The sequence below is a fragment of the Dermacentor albipictus genome, chromosome 3 (genome assembly GCF_038994185.2).
Source record: "Dermacentor albipictus isolate Rhodes 1998 colony chromosome 3, USDA_Dalb.pri_finalv2, whole genome shotgun sequence".
Taxonomy (NCBI): Eukaryota; Metazoa; Arthropoda; class Arachnida; order Ixodida; family Ixodidae; genus Dermacentor; species Dermacentor albipictus.
The window spans coordinates 4877271-4896168 of NC_091823.1; the positions used below are offsets into that span (position 1 = coordinate 4877271).

General features: G+C 44.4%; 1 protein-coding gene across 6 annotated transcripts in view; it reads left to right on the forward strand.

Moving 5' to 3' along the window:
- LOC135920177 (multidrug resistance-associated protein 1-like) overlaps positions 1–18898 on the forward strand; it is a 220990-nt gene that overhangs the window by 21669 nt on the left and 180423 nt on the right. For 5 of the 6 annotated variants that reach the window (XM_065454324.1, XM_065454319.1, XM_065454320.1 and 2 more), the window contains 3 exons: positions 4974–5096; positions 11540–11674; positions 17243–17362. In XM_065454324.1, coding sequence (XP_065310396.1) covers positions 4974–5096; positions 11540–11674; positions 17243–17362 — 378 coding nt within the window. The remainder of the gene's footprint in view (positions 1–4973; positions 5097–11539; positions 11675–17242; positions 17363–18898) is intronic. The other variant, XM_065454323.1, reaches the window with a different exon arrangement.

The following is an 18898-nucleotide window of genomic DNA, read 5'->3' on the forward strand; positions in this document are numbered from 1 at the left end:
CGCGCGTCCCCTGATATGTTTTTCCCGCATAGCGCGTCTCCTGTAATCCGGCTTCGCCGCGTGGCCTAGCGCCCGCGGCGGTCGGAGTGGTTGAGGCGCAGTACGAGAGATGCCGCGAGTGTTGCGCTGCTAACGCCGCCGACAGGTACTTGGGCGCCGAAAGACAAGGCGCTTGCTCTTAGGTTGCGGGCCGGTGAGCGCGGCGGACGTTCTGCGCGGGCGCCTATCCATGCTCCTGCGCAACTGTCTCGCGTGGCCGCCTTCGAATGCGCCACCGTTCGCGTCGTACGCGCGAACAACCAGGTGTTGGGATCCAGCATGGGTCAAACATATTCGCTCGTTATCCAGTCACGGTGAGTCGGACTTCTAAATTTGTCGCGCGCCCATTGGCATGTTTTGTGGATAGCAACTCCGCTAGCAGGCATTGATCTATGAAAGGTGCAATAAATGCCTTTGTGATTGTTTGCACTACTGTGTTGTCGTTCCTTTGTCACAAGAGCACGGAGGAGAACCCCACAGTCCACACGTAAGAGCCGATCAAAGTTCTTTGGGGCAGGTGACAGTAATGACCTTGTCTTGCTTGTGAGTGCACCAGTTTGCTCTCCCTGCAGGTGTGAACTTTGACACATGCCTAGTCATGCACTTTCGTTAAGCTGGTCAGCTGACACCATTTCCTCAACTGCTTTTTCATCCCTCGAGCCTAGCTTGGTTTCTGTTGCTGAGGCTTTTGCTACTTCTGTTGCAGTGGCTTTTGCATTTTCAGGGGAAAGCGACGTGATTTGACGAGCTTGGAATCGGGTCATCGCCTGTACTACATCCTCTCCAAGTTCCAGCCCCTTCTCACTCAGTAACTGCTCCAACCAGTTTTAAAAAATGTAAGGGTACTGCAGCGACAAGAATTTGGAAACTGCAGTGTCAGTCATGAGCTCCCCGAATGGCTCACTGGTTTTGACTTTCGCCGTCGGCAGACATATACTGTGTTCTTCCACAGCCTGTATCTGTATCTGTAATGTGTCTACACGCTCCGGTTGTTTCATCTGCGATCTCTCTTTGAATGTAAATTGTTTCCGCAGTCCATTTTGACTGTCCCAATTTTCATCCTCAGCATTCAGCTTTCTACGTGTTGTGTACACTCTTCAGCAAATTCGGCCACCCTTTCCACAGTGTTTATGTTTCCTCTGTCTTGCACCCACAGCTTCACAGATTGTGGGATGCTTTTGTAAAACTGCTCTTGACGCATTCAGTAATTGTGTCTCTGCTCTCATATGCTTCTGCACTTTTCAACTACTCGATTAGGTTTGCCTTTGCGAACTCGGCGGACTCTGGATATCCAGAGTTTGCCATATGTAAACTCCGGATATCCCTCGCTATCCATCTTTTTTATTTCTTCTCTCGTTTCGAGCAACTCATCACAAGACTAGAGTGCAAAAATGTCATGTTCTGGTTGCATGTATTGGCGTAGATGGCAGATAAATGAGAGGGGGAGGGGGGCATAATGGGAACTTGCCGTGACCCTGCAAATTTTAGAACCTTTGACAGGTGGCAAATCCCGCCGAACCTCACAATGAAATGGTGCAGACGGCGCCTGCTCTTTTTGTTGGTGAGTTGGCTACTAGAATCACGTGATGCATGGTCCTTTCATGAGTTGCGCAGATTGGCCTAACCCACCTGCTGTAAAGTTGAGATAGCCCTTCTGCATTTTGGATAAAAACTGGAAAGCAAATCTTTCTATGCAATAAATCAAAGACTGCCGAAAAACACAGGTCCACTATTAAATCGAGAACATCATTAGTATTCTGTACAACACTACGTCATGAATTCATTAGTTTAAGAGGAAATAAAGCACTTGGTAGTGTTCAACAAAAGTTCTACCGATAAAAAAAATATTTTCCAGAACTTGATATACTAAAACAAATTTGTAATCAGTGCTGGCACACTAATTCGGTGTTTCCTTTACTAAGAGTAGACCATACTGTATATCTTGATTTCGATGTATATCTTGATTTCTGTGTACCTATGTCACTGATAACTTGCTACATTCTTGCTAAGAAATGCTAGGAGACCATATTTTCTTGCACAAAATTAGTAAGCAATAAGCTTTGTTAAAAATTTTCAGATGTTCGATATCTTGCTTTCTTTTTTTCTTGATTTGATTCGAAATGTAGTATTCAGTATTTGTGCACCCCTACCTATTACTGGATGTGATGGCAATGCCATGCCAGTAAAAATGAGAAACTGGGAACGCATAGGGTTTATGCACACTAAAATTATTACTCTAATATCACATGCATCAGTTGCGCAAGTCACAAGTCATTGTTGGTCATCTTTAATCTCAAGTGTTTCCTGCCAGCACAGTATGTAGTCAATCCAAGCTTTTTGTGTGACTGTCAAGCAGGCCGGAGGGAATATCTAAACTAATAAAATCCTTAAAATAGCATCATCAGCAGGCTGCGACAACATTAACAGTAAGCTCCTGAAAAATACCATTACAATATCTTGTAAAATACTGTGCCTAATGTTTAACCGATCCCTGCAAAACTCAATTGTTCCCAATGATTGGAAAATAGGTAAAATTGTCCCAATTATTAAAGCCAAAAACAAAGAACTTGCCACCAATTACAGATTAATTTCTCAGACTAGTATCCCAGCCAAACTTCTTTAACACGTAATTCCACATCTCAAATCGATGTGAGCAACGATCCTGTGAAACTCAACTGGCAGAACTTGTGCATGATTTGCTACATTATATGGATGAGCTCCTTCAAATAGATGCCATACTTCTGTACTTTTTGAAGGGATTCGATCGAGTATCTGACAATCATTTGCTCATTAAACCATTGGATCAGCCAAACTTAGTCCGCAGGCTGGAACACTTTCTGAAAGGTCAAGTTCAGTTTGTCATTGCTAATGATAGTGATTCTCAATTCGCTAGAATAACTTCAGACGCAGGTTTATCACCACTGTTCTTTTTGTCTATATCAACGGCCCTCCCGCTAACATAAAATCAAAATTGCGGCTTTTTGCCAATGATTGCGTTATTTATAACCCTGTTCATAACTCAGACGACACCACTACTCTGTAACATGATTTAAATAATATTGCTGCATAGTTTAATCAATGGCTCATGTCCTTAAACTTGTCGAAATGCAAGTATAATTCTCGTGCAAATGCACTTCGATAAACCACACATACCACATTAATTCGTCCCCTATCAGCTCAGCTGAAACTTATATGAGTATCTAGGAGTGAATGTAATGCTATAACTATCATGGGTAGCGCACATCAAAACCATCTGTTCTGATTATCTATTCTGAAGTGTAACGCGTACTTGAATACGTACGTCGTAATTTTATATCCACATCCGCTGACATCAAGAAACCGACAACATATGTGTGACTAAAGCTCGAGTACACGTCATCAATATGGCATCCATCACAATCGTGTCTTGCCAATGAAATAGAAGCAGTACGTAATCATGCAGCACATTTGATAAAATCTCAGTATTCTCCGTACATCAGTATAACTGCTATAGAACAGACTCTCTCTCTTCCAGCATTAGAATCACGCCGCATAATCGCTTATCTTTGCCTGCTTCATTCCTTCTTTTTATCAGTCGCATACAAGGCATGCACTGCTGAACACGCCACTCAGATTGTCCTCGATATTAGCCCACACAGGGCGCATTGCATGCATAAGCAGCCGAACATCGGCAATGAATAACTGCTTCTTCCCGCACACAATACCCTTGTGGAACACACTTCCTAACAGCATAGTGTTATGCTCAGATCGAAGAAAATTTTGCAAACAATTAACCTGCCACTTGCTCTCAGATGAAACACACCCACCATAACGTGTTGTTAACTTGCTTTCATACTATCATACGCTGCTTTTTACATGATGGCATTAAAGGCCCCATGTCTCAGCAAATCCGGCATTGGACGTCATTCCAGTAAAAAGATTTTCAAACCACTCCCTCCATGTGGCGAAAGGAAGCTACTGAACTAATTGAATTTCTCAAGCTAAAATACGCAGAAAAATCAAAGTATGACTTACACACCACCTACGGACATAATAGCGTTGGATTGTAATTTGACTATACGAGAAAACACAATCTTAATAACCGAAAACTCAAGGAAACCCCTTTTCTAGCCTTTCTGCCATTTATATAACAGCCACGGCATTCGCCATTTATTTGCACATGCTGGCACGTGAGTATCTTGGAGGCCACAGAGCAGTGTGCTCGGTTCCTTGCAATACCTCCAGATGGCGCTTGCCTCTGCCGCATCGCGGCCTATGCGAGAGGCCGCATTCCTGCCAGAAAGCCCACCTTTGTGAATAGCGTTCGCAGCCAGCGTTTCCCAGTAAACATTCCAATTACATATGCTCCAGTTGCCAAGATGTGCAAGAAGCAATCAGGGATCTTTGAATGCTATCATGTGCCACTCTTAAAGGCGAAGCCTAAGCATCCTCCATCATTTTATTTGCTCGGTTTCTTTTGTAAATTTTGTTACCAGTAGCTTTTTATTCTATTTGGAAACTCAAGGCACATCCCCCTTATATAGTGCTTTCAAGGCCTTAAGGTGCAGCAAGCGAAATGTGTTGATATCGTGGTTGAAACCATATTTTTCGGTCGCCAACAGGAATTTTTTTGTCATTCAAATTAATTTTTTTTCTTGATATTTCGCAAACGTTTATGGCCCCTTCTGTGTAAGAAAAATTTGTCAGTGACTGTACTTTTTTGCATAAATAGTCAAATTTCAATACCGCGAAATTTCACTATAATGAAGCAATGTGCCAATTTTACCGACTTCATTATATAGAGATTTAAGTGCATAATTTGTTTTGTACCTATTTGTATTTGTATAAAATTGGTTGGCACAATGTATTATTCCTGTTTTAAGTGCAAAAGAATGAAAATAAAAAAGGCACGCTCAGAGGGGTAATTGCTAACCGTTTCTCTGGTTGTATTGCAGGTGTTTCAAGTCCTGACGTTCACTGTGTGCACAGCAAAACTGGTGGTGTCTTCGCTGCTCTACCTTCACCATGAAACAGACTTGGCAGAAGTGGCTGGAGCATCTGTAGTTCTTTGCACACTCGTATGTTGTTCCCAGTACTTAAAACTAAACCAAACTGTCACCAAATTTGACTGCTACTACTAAAAGTTGCTGTTCGGCTAGTTGATGTGTGTTCCTGTGGTATAAACCCCACGTCTTGGCGGAATGGAAGGAACTCTTGCATACCCATCTTCCAGAGGCCTAGAGTGTCAGGAGTGCATGGCAATTGCACCGCACAACCAAATAGTGGCATGGTGAAAGCATGGAGTTAGCCTGTATACTTTTGGTAAAGACTGCACATTAACAAAAAACAACTGAACAGATATATGTAAAAAATTGCCATTGACAGCCAGCATAATTTGGTCTCATCTGGTGGATTACTTGTGCAGGTGGATGTTACTTGCATTTCAAATCACCATGTTCAATTAGCTAAAACAGTTTCATTAATAAAGTTTTAATTGTTCACATTAAGGCACATATAGTGGTTGTGAAATTGAAGCTGGGATAATAACTGGCTACACCCACTTTGCAGAAATATTGGAGATAGCATCAGCTTAGATATCTACCTTTAAAGTCTGGTATTCCACTTATAATACATAGTCTAAAAACCTATTCTTGCAGGGTGAGAAGAAAACTTGAATCATAATAGATTTTTTTTAGCAGATCTTGTGGATGGGATATCTTGAAGCCAGTGGCAGATTTGGAATTACAGTTGATTTTCGTAATTTGACCCTGACAGGAGCAACAAAATTGATCGAAATATTTGGCTGGTCACAGCATAAAAAATGCCAAAACAAACTGCTGATTCATTTGGTAGTATTTTCTAGAGTCTAGCACGCTCAAACACACGCACCCATGTTCTAAGTGTCCAAAATAGAAAACTAACGTAGAATGTGCAGTAAAGCTCCTAAACAAAGTAGAAATCTTACCAAAAACGATATATACATAGCACAATGGCGGCCTGAAGTCAGCTTTGCCGCAGTACATTCTTGTTATGCGGTAAAGCATATAAAAGTCGTGAAGAGTGTTTTGGTTTTGTGTACAATTGCACCATGCAGGAAATTTTTGGCCCAATTTTTATTTTCAAGAATAGTAAGGCACACAAGGCACACTTTATAATCGTGTAAATGCCGTAATTGTACATTGTGAGCTATGGTTATTGCTTGAAAATATTCCTAGGGCAGGCCAAAAATAGGCATTTTCGATAGGAGTTGATGTTTGTTGGACGCATTCACTCTCTCCTAAGCTCCACTAAGACAGACACTGTCACTAAAGGAGTCGCTATTGGGGTCATTATTGGGTTTAGGTGCATGACTAGCGAAGTTTCTTATTATCTAGTGAAAGTCACTTTTAGCAGCGATATAATGAAAGTTTGGGCCCATGGAAATGCACAGGTGCCCGCCAGAACCTTTGGTCATTGGTCAGGATCAAATTAACCAGAGTCAAATTAAGTGAAGTCTGCTGTATTGGATTTCCTATATGAATTGATTGTTAGTCAGTGTCATTACTGCAACATTTCCTATGTGAATAAATACAGTTTCATTAACTTTTGCTGCTTTGTTAATCAGCTGGCTGAACTTTTATTTCATGCATTTTTGTAGTAAGTGTTGCAAGTTTAGGTGTTTTTGATTATATGCTTTCTCTTGAGCCACGTAAAAGGAAGCCCTTGCTGGCCACACTGAATTGCTGTGCCGATAGTCTGGAGCAGCAAACATGCCTCACTACCTGAAAACAGGGCTCTGCTAGCAAAGAGTAGAGGTTAGGGGGTCTGCAGTTAACAAAAAAATTAAAGCTGCTTGTACGAGTGTGTTGGGTTCAAATATTGCAACAGATAGAAAACAGCGTACGGTTGATTTGGATGTATTAGACTCGGATATATCAAATTATTATTTGTATCGAACAGTCATGACATACCCTTGAAAATCCCATGCAAAATTGTAGTGCTTTACTACATGTGTATCAAACTTTCGTTCACTGTCACATTCGATGTATCAAATGTGTTGCAACCCTGCAACTGCACTTCTCGTAATGGGGTCACAATTACTTCTCGCGCCTACAGAAATATCTGCATCAAAGCAATATCACTGTTTTCACAGGTGCAGTCAAACAAGGAATTGAATCTGAACGGTAGTACTTGCCAAGGAGAAAAAATAGATCAACTTGTGTGTGTCGCTGCAGACTGCCGCTTGGTATTGGCAAGAGCAGAGTGCCACACTGCTTCAAGAATGTGATAAGTCTCCTTGTCCAATAAGTTCCACAGGAAAGCATGAATTACACTTCATCTTTTCACTGAGTGGCTCCGGGTAGGGGATGCTGAACCGGAAATGTTTGCGCCGCCAAGTATGTGTTCCTGCAGACAAGGACTTTCCATAAACAGCCAAAACGGATTCAACCACGACCCCTACTTGAACGGATTTTACATCCACACTTTTCAGAAAGACCATCGTGGCAGCAGCATGCAAGACTCATCGCTGTGTGATTCACAGGGCCCACAGTCTGCGCTGAACCGGTTGATCACACTCCATTTGTGCTTGCAGGGTTACACTTGAGTGGGAATGGACTTGAATGTCCTGCAAGTTGAAAACTGCTTTCATATCTAACAGTGTCTATGTAGTATTGGCAGTCTGACGCAGCAGCAAGAGGGCAAGGGTTGAGAACAAAGAGACCATGTGGCGTTATAGTACTGAGTGGCACGCAAGAAGAGACGGCTGGACTTAGGGTGGACGAGAAGCAAGGATGACTGGCTCCAACAGGAAGTTTGTTTCGAAAGTGAAACCTGATGCAACTGCCTTATTGACTCGTTGACAATCAGTTGTTTAAATGGCATATTGTAATGGACAAACAGCCAGGCATGTTCACGCACAATTTGCAGTACGAGTGTGCTGATGGTGGCATGGCATATATGCATACACGATGGTTTGCTTCTGTGCTATGTCCATTTCTATATCATCCTGAATAAAAACACACAACTAGCATTTCGACGGGCATGAGGCGCACTATGGCTTCGCGTCCAAGTGATAAGTCTTTTAAGGTTCAGGGAAAACATGGGGATGGAAAGAGATGGAAATTCAAGATGATGAGTAAAACAAAAACAAGGTGAAAGCAGGAGCCAACGTTTCAACAAGTGGACATGTTTTTTCAAGGCGACGTGCTTTCCCCGGCATGATACATGTAGGTGCGGTTCTTCTTAAGGGAAGAGGGATATAAGGCAGGTGGGCGAGGCAATGAACAAGGGTGTGTTAGCGGCGATGGTCTAGAATTGAAAAGAAAGATGTGCGATTGAATGTCGGTGGAGGAACTTGAGGTGGCGTAGTGTGTCAGGTTGTCTACATGTCAATGTAGGTTCCTTTTTCATGGAAGGGGCCTGGACGACGAGAAGGTGGGGGGAGGGGGTTATTATCTGCTCTGTTGGACCAGATGACCCCAACAGAGCAGACTATGGAAAATGTTTCTTGAAAGGGACGCTAAAGAGAAGAATTTAATCAGTTTAGACTAATAAATGATTCTTCAGAAGTCTATTTTAGTGGTAAGAGGTTGTAGCGGTGTGACTATCGCCTCCAAAGCAGGCAAAGAAGAAGATGGGCTCATGTGCAGGCAGCATGAGAATGGAACACGCTAGTGCGCTCAACCTGAGCAGCCACATTGTCGGCCATTCCCAAAATCCCGCTGCACAATGGCTGGCCGGCCTAAATAAATCGTGGCTACAATGGCTACCTCTTCACGCCACCTCCTTCAAATTGGTGACCTGGATGACCGAGCCCATCCATGCCAGCGTCAGCTCACCAACTCTACCAAGGCGTGGGACGGGGCCTCGCGCAGTCTGGCAGACGTTCCACGGTTGTAGGGTGTCCGGTAATTCTACATTGACATGCCAGACATCTTGTTCATCCAGATAGAGCCACTTCATACAGCCATTTCCTTCTCAACAAGGTTCCAAGCTCTGGCAGCGTTCCAGTCTCCGGCTGACATTCCCCGGTCCCGACTTCTACGTGGATTTGCGGTCAGCCGTCCTTGCTCACTATACAGCTCGAACATTCAGTCCACAACAGCTCTCAGAATTGGAACCATCGCGCCATTCCACATCTTGTCGTCCCATATCGCCTGCATCCTCCCATGCTGATCATCAGCATGCGTCGGCCCCATCATAAGACCTCTAGTCGTTTCGTGAGCCTCCTCCCCAGCTCAAAGTCAGCTGCATGGTGACTCTTTCAAAGGAATTCACTGGCCCAAATATAAGCGCTTTTGGCTATTCTATGTCCCGCCGCTCTCTTTCCTTGGCTGTTCCCCCGCAAGCTGTCCGCTTTCCATTTGGGGGCACCTCACTCAGCACCGATACAGAGGCTCTCCCACTGGCTCCACCAGGTGCAAATTTCACTCTTGCAGGCATGGCAATGCCACTAGCACAACCTTTGTGATGCATTCAGCGACCACCGCAACCCTGATGCTACTGGAATTCGAAATTTCACCGCAAGCAGCAGCAAGCGAGCCTTCCGATGTTCTGTGCTCACACTTTCTGTGTATGCATGGCCTACCAAAGTTTTACAGAAGCAGCTCTGTTATCTGGTTTCTTCAGCTCGAGTATTGCTTCTACATCTACATTGTGAGCACTAACAATTGCATTATCTCCACGTAAGTCCTGAGCTGCCAGACGGTCTACTTTTGGAGCTCCTACTTCTACAGGCCTGGGCATCTACGAGAACCTGCGGCGGGTCATGATTAAGCACTAAGGTATCAATGTGGCTGTACCTCGCTCACAATCTACACTGCCGGCGCTGTCTGGTACATCTCGCTGGATTGCGTGAACCCAACACTACCAATGACCACACCATTTGCACACTTTACCTGGACGTTACCATTAGACTTTATTTCAATCATACTTCGCACTAGCAGGAGGGCCCTGTAGTGGTGCGACTATCGTATGCCTCCAAAGTAGGCGAAGGAGATGGACTCGCATGCAGGTAGCATTAGAATAGAAAATGCTGGCGCACTCGACCTGAGCGGCCGCGGTGTTGGCCACTCCCAAGATCTCGCTGCACCATTGCTGGCCAGCCTAAATAAACCATGGCTACAGCAGCTACCTCTTCGTGCCGCCTCCGACAAGGTGACTGCAAGAAGACAAAATACTGAACCGGCACATCAGTGTGACTTCACTGATGTCAATGCACTTTCTCCTGTTTGGGCCATTGTGGTGCACTCAAAGTTCTCGACGGTATGTTTACTCTTTAGCTTCTTTAAATACAGCATAGTCCAACACCTTTACTGATAAAAAATGACCTAGGCTCAAGCAGACATTGTCAAAACCTGTAAAGTCACGACGAGCTTATTGAAAGTAGCAATTATCCCTCCAATTTCTCATTTTTGCACCTTTTCTGGTTTAGCAGGTCTGCTCTTTTTCTTATTTTGGAAAGGTAATTTAGCTTAATCTATTTTTCTATTTTGTGTCCCTTTAACTTCTCTTTAAGCATGGGGAAGTACTCAGGTTTGAGAGAGTAAAGCAGCTGCTTTAATTCATAGTCACACTTGCTTTTACGATCCCTGACTTCACAAGCAAAGCAGAAGAATACCAATCAAGAAGGGTGACAGTCAGTCAAGGAAACAATCTCTTCAATGCTGTTCACTGCATGCATGGAATAAGCATTCAAACTCTTAGTCTGGGAAAAATAAAGTGTGAGGATCAGTGGGGAACACACCAGCAACCTGCACTTTGCAGATGACATTGTCCTATTCAACAATTACGGAGATGACTTGCAACAAATGATTGAGAACCTTAGCAGGGAAAGTGTAAGATTTGTAATGAAGATTAATATGCAGAAGACTTAGGTAATGTTCAATAGCCTGGCGAGAGAAAAAGAATTGACCATTGACAGTCAGCCTATACAATTTATGCAAGTATATGTTTATCCAGGCCAGTTAGTCTTAGGGGACCCTAATCATGAGAAGGAAATGAATAAAAATGGGCTTGGCATTACCAAATCATGACTGGCAGCTTATTGCTATCCTTGAAAAGACAAGTGCACAACCATTGCATGCTACCGGCGCTAACATACGAGGCAGAAATTTGGAGGTTAACAAAGAAGCTTGAGAAGAACTTAGGGATCGTGCAATGGGGGATAGGACAAGAAATGTTAGGCATAACGTTTAATGAGACCGAAAGACAGCAGTGTGGATTAGAGGGCAAACAGGTGCAGTTGGTATGCTAGTTGAGGTTAAGAGTAAGATATGTAGCTTGGCTGTCCATGTGATGTGTAGGGCAGGTAATCGATGGTCTATTCTGTATTTATAGAATGGGTGCCATGCGAAGGGATGCACAGTCGATGACAGCATACAATTGGGTGGTGTGATGATATTGGGAAATGTGCTGGCGTAGAATAGTGTCGGTTGGCGCAGGGGTAATTCGACGTTGCTGGGGGAGGCCTTCTTCCTGCAGTTATACTGAAATAGGTATTCCCTGATTGTGTTTGAAATGGTTGTCAATCTCTCTGCAGATCCTAGTAATTAGCCTCACCATGTTGGAAAGGCGGAAGGGGCTACAGTCATCTGTGGTCATCCCTACGTTCTGGCTCGTCTTTGCCATCTGCACAGCGATCACATGCTACGCAGATCTTGTAGATTTCAATTATGTAAGTAATTTCATAACTGACACATTCATTGCATGATCATCTCTTTGAAAACTAATCCTGGTACCTTGAGTTGCCATTGTGTGTGGTGGTAACCTGTTAAGAACCTGTGGTGTTACATGATGTCCATAATAAAGCTCTTCAGTACAAAGGAAGATAATGAACAAAGCAAGTGATTGATCGGCATGTGCTATACAAATTTATACATTTTACTCCTGGTGGCCCGGGCAACCGTGCGCTCCCAGCTTGGCCATTATATCTTGAAAGTCATTTGCGATGGATATGGATTCCGTGCCTCAGTGTGTTTTCGCAGCCTACTTCACGTTGATGTGAGCATCTGCGTGAGGATCAACTCACACGCTGTTGTTGCCGCATTTCTTCACTGTAGCGTGTTCAACAGTGAGTTTCCGTGGTCATCGAGTGAGATCATGGTGGCTTCTGCGCATCTGACACCATGCTCGTTAATTTAGTTACTATGCCTGTGTTTACAAGTTCATACAGCTGATAAATCTACTATCCTTATTTCTCATAGCAGTTCACTAATTTGCTATTGCAATTGTTGCTTTGCCTTTTTGGTGAAACTGTGACTTTATTTCCTGTCGTTTTGAGATCACAAACATACATATATTTTCAATTATTTACCTCCATATTAACAACTATGTATTACTGTGAATGTTCTCGATACCACCAAATCAGCCACTAGCGTTGATCTAACTGCTTTCGATAACGATAATGCGGATGCGAGAGCAAGTGACTGGTCACTGCTTTTGGCATGAGATTCGAAATTCTTTGGTGCGTGCAGTACGGTAAAGGCTGACTTTAGGAAATCGACTGCCACTGTGCCACACATATTGTCACGACTAAAGGATAGCAAAGAAAGAGAAGAAAATGAATTGAGGGACACGAGCAGCAACCACGCTCCTTTTTTGGAAGGAAGACGAAGTTGGCGCATTAGCTCTGGTGGTCTTTGAATACAGAGCTGGTTTTGTTTCTCGCATCTTCGTCCTGCATCCTGTGTGTTTAATGTTGTAACAATATTGGACCTTGCCCATTTACCTTGCTTAAAATTTGGGTATGCGTTAGATTTCTACTTCATGTAGGAGCTTTAATCATTAGTTTCCACTTTGTACTTAAGAAATCAGGCAAATACTGCCAAATCAGTCAGCAGTGCGTTTTGACATTTTTTTTCTGCAGCTTGTTTAATTCAACCCGCCGTATAATTAGATCAATTTCGTCAGTCCCATCAAGGTTGAATAAATGGGAGTTGACTGTATTGGGCCGATACCACTGACCTATTGCACACGAAAAAGTCAATGCTTTCTGAATGTAGGGCAAAAAGGAGTGATTGATTGTAAAATTATTATTCTGCCTGATGGCATATTCCGAAGAAGAGGAAAAATATTTTAGTAACATCGATCTTAAGATAACACTAGATCAACTGATATAAAAGCTTTAGTCTTGAGCAATACAATTTTGTTTTGTTGTTCTTTCACACTATTAAAGAAAAATTGTAACGACAGAGCATGTTTTGTTTTAAACTTTTTGACCTTTTCTATCTACACTGTCCATTACGGTTGCAGTAGCACCCATTTTCTGTGTCAATCCCCAAGTTTATCTTCAAGTATTTCCGTAGTTGAGATGAACATGTGTACTTTTGGCAAGTAAAGAACAATTTTTTTATATCTGTCATAATCTAGCACTTCTGTTAAAGAGGCCCTGAACTACTTTTTATCGAAGTCGAGAAATTCATTTGAAGTCAAGATAGACTATTTCAGAAATACTTTGCCACAAAAAAGCACTTCAATGCATTCAGTAGAAGGTAAGTTATTGGCAATCAAACATCCTCTGTGTGATGCTTCCACTCATTCTTCAATGACTTGCACTGCAGAGGCTATGGCGGAGTGGGGCATGCCTATAATGCTCCGCCTATAGAGCGTTTCATTGAGGGTGCTGCCATTTTGCGATCGCAGCACCGTCTATCATGCGGCACTATGCTGGTATGCAGGATCGTGCTGGAGGGTGCTTGGCGAACGTGCTGTTGACGATGAGTGGCAGGTTTTCGCGCTTTCCCGAAAGATGTCAGAAAGTTGTTTGGATTGGAAAACTTGTTAGCGAGTCGTCACTAAGCTTTTAGCTTCAATATAGCAATATTGAAGGTGATGGGCCTAGAGGTGCTCCTGCAGCTCTCCCCACGATTGAAATAGAAGGCGAGTCAAGTCTGAACATTATCGATATGTAGCATATACACGTGATGTTTTATTATTGTATGTCTAGCCCTGAACTCTATTAAGGTATCATTCAGGCGACAACAATCAGAGGTGTCTCCATGGCTCATGCGGTGTGCTGCACCAGCTTACATCCTAATCCAAACTGCGAAGCTCTGTATACATGTGACGTTTTATTATTCTATGTCTATCCTTGAACTCTTAAGGTATCACTCGGGCTGCGAAAATCAGAGGTGTCTCCATGTGTCATGTGGTGTTCCGCACCAGCATAAATCCCAATCCAAGGTAACTGCGAAGCTCTGAGGAAGCACGTTTTGCTAGCTTTCGGGGTCCTAAAATTTTGACGGTATGATTTTCTAAACATTTTTATCTGGCACCCGGCCATAAAGCTCTACAAAATAAAGAACTCTAAAATAACTTGATCGAAAGGGCTGTTAACATGGATTAGCTGAGAATGGTGACTGTAAATATGCCACAATCAACCAAACGCACGTGACGTGTTGAAAGATAATGCGTACTCTTAGGTCTCAAATGGTGCCTGTGCGTGTAAGAGCACATCGCCTACTCGAGAGCTGAAAGATGAACAACTATTCTCTGCAACAGCACCTTTATTTTCTGCAGTAATACAGCGCGCAATGAGCGGCGTCGACAGCTTGCCGGCGAAATTCAGAAGCACGGGAGAACCCATGTGAACTAAGCTCAGCCGGTACATGGTAGCCACGGCTTTGGTTACAGAATGGAAAAGAACACACTTTCATTTCTTAGTCGGCACGTACTGTTTTATAATACGTCCTTGGTCAACTTCCGCCTGAATGTTGGTTGCCAATCATGATAATCTTGGAACACATTTGAACAGAATAAGTTTAATGTGAGTGCACGAAGAAATAGTTAGCTTCATCATTTGAGTTTAGCGACTTGAATACGCACCTTTCTTTCATGTCCAAGTTTGATCATGGGTGCCCAGTTCTGAGTTCGTCACTAAGCGCTCACTGGGAACAAAACCTTCTGAACATACATGTGATGGCATCAAGTCCTTTACGCAGGCAATACAAAGCGGACGCTTCTCTGCTATCATAGCGGCAGTGACCATGAAGTCGCCGCGGCTGAAGGTGCACTTCACGCTTGCTTCCTAAAGTTCTTTTTGCAGCCAAATACAGCAGAGTGGTAGGTTGTCGACCTTGGGTCATCTGACATCACTGAAATCCCAGACAGAATACTTTAGAAGTGCATTAATTTGCAATTAAGCCGCTACTGTCATAATATATGGTACGCGGGAGTGCGAAGACTAAACATATGAAGACAGTGCGCCGTGCGGTGGCGAAGAGGACCATCATCATCATCGACACCAATTTGGGAGCGCCGGCAGTGGCGCCTCAAAAAGCGTGGCGCGAGAGTGTGGCCCGTGGCCACACTCTCGGCGCGAGCAGTGAGCAGTGCGCGAGGTTCGGCGGTCGACGAAAAGCAGCTTCCTCGCTGGGCGTCTGGCCCATAGGAGCTATCGCCGACCGCGCCAATACGCCACACCTGAAGCTGTCGCCCGCTGTCGCCCGCTGGGAGGTTACCTCGCCCCGCTCTTCCGCTGGGCACTGGTCCAGGAGGGCTGGCGGTCCGGAACCGGGGCACTCGAGCGTTCGGGTGAGCGGCCACAGGGCTACCCCGCCAGCTGTGGACGCGACCCGGTGACTGCGGCCGGCTACCTGAGCCCCGTAAGGCGGTCCGACCCGGCCGTCCAACCCGGCTGTCCGACCCAGCCGACCGTCACGGCCGTCCAACCCGGCTGTTCGACCCAGCCGACCGTCCCGGCCGTCCTACACGGCTGTCCGACCCGCCGGCCGACACTGTTGTCCGACCCCGCTGGCCGGCATCGGTTCAACGAGGTCTCAGACACGGCGACACACGCTTCCGCCGGAACTGTAGGCCAATCGTAATCTACCGATACATACAGTGCATGTCGCCTATGAGGCATTTTGGGACATTGTCACGTGTGTGTGCCGTTATCTGTGTCGTGTACGTCAATACCAGTCTGATGTGTGTTTTTGCTTTCGCGTGCTGCTTCTCCCTTTTTCTGGAGTGATCCGGCCCAATAACATCACAGCTACCTTCCAACCTGTCGCTGGGAGAAAACGGAATCTGCGCATACCAGTGTGAGCAGGAGAGTGACGCGGCGCACTGGTTTGAGGCTGCGTTTCTCCTTGCCAATAAAATGGGTCTAATTGAACATCGCCGTGGCGCACAGTTCAAATTTGATTTTGGATGTTCACGTAGGTGCTACTACTTCCGATTATATACACAGTTGTCCTCAGCGAGACAGAATGCAATCAGTCAGTGGACATGTTGCGGCGTCTTATGGTGGCTGTGGTATCTATGCTACGTGGCAGACAGCAGCTATATGCAATTGTAGTGTGTATGTGCAACATTTGCTTTGTGCGCGCCAGGGCTTGAGTGCGTACTCGCGCTCATACACTCAAGTCTGGCCGTGCTACGTGGTGCTGACCGGCTTTGTTATGCACCAGCGCGACTGAATGCATAGTACCCACATCCAACGTATGCATCTTGAAGAGCTATCAATAGCTTGATCATAACAAAGCGAAGTCTGCCAAGGGGTCTAACCAGGAGTGGCCATGAGTGAGCCTGCGCTGGCAAGCGTGTGGGGTTCGACCTTAACTTTTGCATCATTCGAGGCTAGTTCAGTGTTTGAAACTGTTTGAAATTAGCAAGACCCGATGGCTACGGCATCGATAAGCAGGGTGGCCGAGCGTGAACAGACTTCACAAAAAGCATGTTGGCTTCTTCTGGATGTGCGTAATTATTAATAAAATTTGAAAGGAGACTTTAACTTACTTTAGCCTGTTTATGAAACTGCGTCAATGAATACACACAGTGACAGTAGAAAGAAGCGCATTGATCTAAACACCCTTCTTGATTGATGTCAGCTAATGGCCACTAGCAGCCGTATTTGGGAATCGGCTATATTACGAACTAGTCTCCAGAAAAGAATGAGGAGCAGGCTTCTGTTGAAAAGAAAGCATTTGAAAAAAAAAATTTTTTTTTGACTTTATTTTTACTTCGGAGCACTTGCAAGCTCCACGTGCCGTGCACCACCGCAAAATTTGACCGAGATGTTCCCAGCAGCATATGCTATCCGCAGACAGTGTTTTTTCACCAAGCCCAAGGGGTAGCTCAGGACCCCTTTAAGGTTTTTTATAAATTTCATTATTCAAAGTATTCATTTTGAAATTATTCGACACTAATTACTATTCGCATCGATTTCATCTCAAACAAGAAAATTTATATTCACACAAGCCTAGAAGAAACTATATAATTTGCCCTTGTTTTCTGTTTGCAGGATCTGCAGAACCCCGGTGCATATTGTAGTTTCTCCCTCCTGCCATTGACTGTAGTGCAGCTGGTTTTGTCCAGTTTTTCTGAGAAGCCACCACCTTATGCACCTCTTGACACACAGGCAGTGAGTATGTACATAGAGTATTTTAGTAGAAGGCTCACACTGAGCTGTGCTGTGAGTTGGTATTCATTTAACTGCCGCTTGCATTAATTGCCAAACATACTCGATGTCCTTAAAGTTAAAGTCCTTAAAGCACTTTGCCTAGACGAAGCCAAGGTCAAACATGAGGCCGTGCAATGTCACAGAGTTGTTCACTGATGCACACACCCCCATGTTCCGGCTTGCTGGCCGCTATTGGCTCGGCCCCTCCATGCTCCACCCTACGAGTCGCTTGGTGCCTTCTATCCTTGTTCCACTCGCCAGTGTGGGTGTGCACTTAACTAATAGATGGGACTGGTTTGCGTTGGCTGCACTATGTTGTGTGTAGGCCTCTACTTGCAGATACAACAATGGGCCCTCAAAAGCATCAAGTGGATGAGGAGCATAAAAGTACAAAGGCTCTGCAGGCTTCTAAGGTATGCAATGCCTACCAAAGCAACGAGGCAGGAAGTGAAGCGACGAGCCGACTAGATGCACATGGCCTTGAAGCGCAAGCAAGAAGTGACGTGCGGCCAAAGAACAGTGCCAAGCCAAGCGAACAGCTGTTGAACAGGCCGCCAAGACCAAGCAGCGCCGATTGGAGTACACGGACACATACTTTCAAAAGCAATTTGAAGATGAATTCGGGGCAGCGTGTAATGTCTGCAACTGTCTCGAGTTGCGATCGTAAGGGTGTCACATCCCACAATTGTGGCAGTCTTCGAGTGAACCATGGGAGGACATGAATGTGCTCAGGCTTTGTGCCACGTTCACAAGAGGAAAGTTTTGCATTGACTTAGATAATCACAAAGGATGGCTTCTGCCATAATTTTCTTTTCTGCTTTGATAGCAGGTGTCTACTAACTTGGCATTCAGAGCAGTAGTCGTGCAGTATAAACGCATTACTAGTTCATGAGCGTGACATAGCATGTTAGAACTCCAAACTCCACTTGTATGCTTTTGAACCACTGGCTGATAGCGTCCCTTAGCTTTCAGTCACATATTCCTAAAATTCCCTATTAATAGCAGCAATTGATTAACATTTTTATTGGCTGGAGAGTGGAGTCTGACACAGTGCTCGACAGCTGCCCCATGTGGGCACACATACTTGCCTACTCTCTTGGAATTCTTCATAAACACTACGAATTTGGGCTTGTTTTATTATCTTTAGTTTTATTCCAAATAATATATTCTGATTAGGAACAAGTTTCGCTCGTCGGTTCCTGACCCTATGTATCATCTACAAGGTCATCTGAAGGTGAGAGGATCCAAAAAGGTACTTGCTTCGAGCAAGTTCATATTGACAAATTCCCGAAGCAGGAAAAATCGGCAGCACTAAAGTCGCTGTAACCTACATCAAATCATCTTTAATCAAGTGTGAATGTATCCCTGAAAAGGCATGTGTTTTAAGGAGGGAAGCTACCCTCGAATACCAACTTCTTTGTTTATTGAGATAGTTAATAAAATTTTCAGGATAGACTCACAGCAAAAGCATTAGTAGAACTACAAAATTTCATGCAG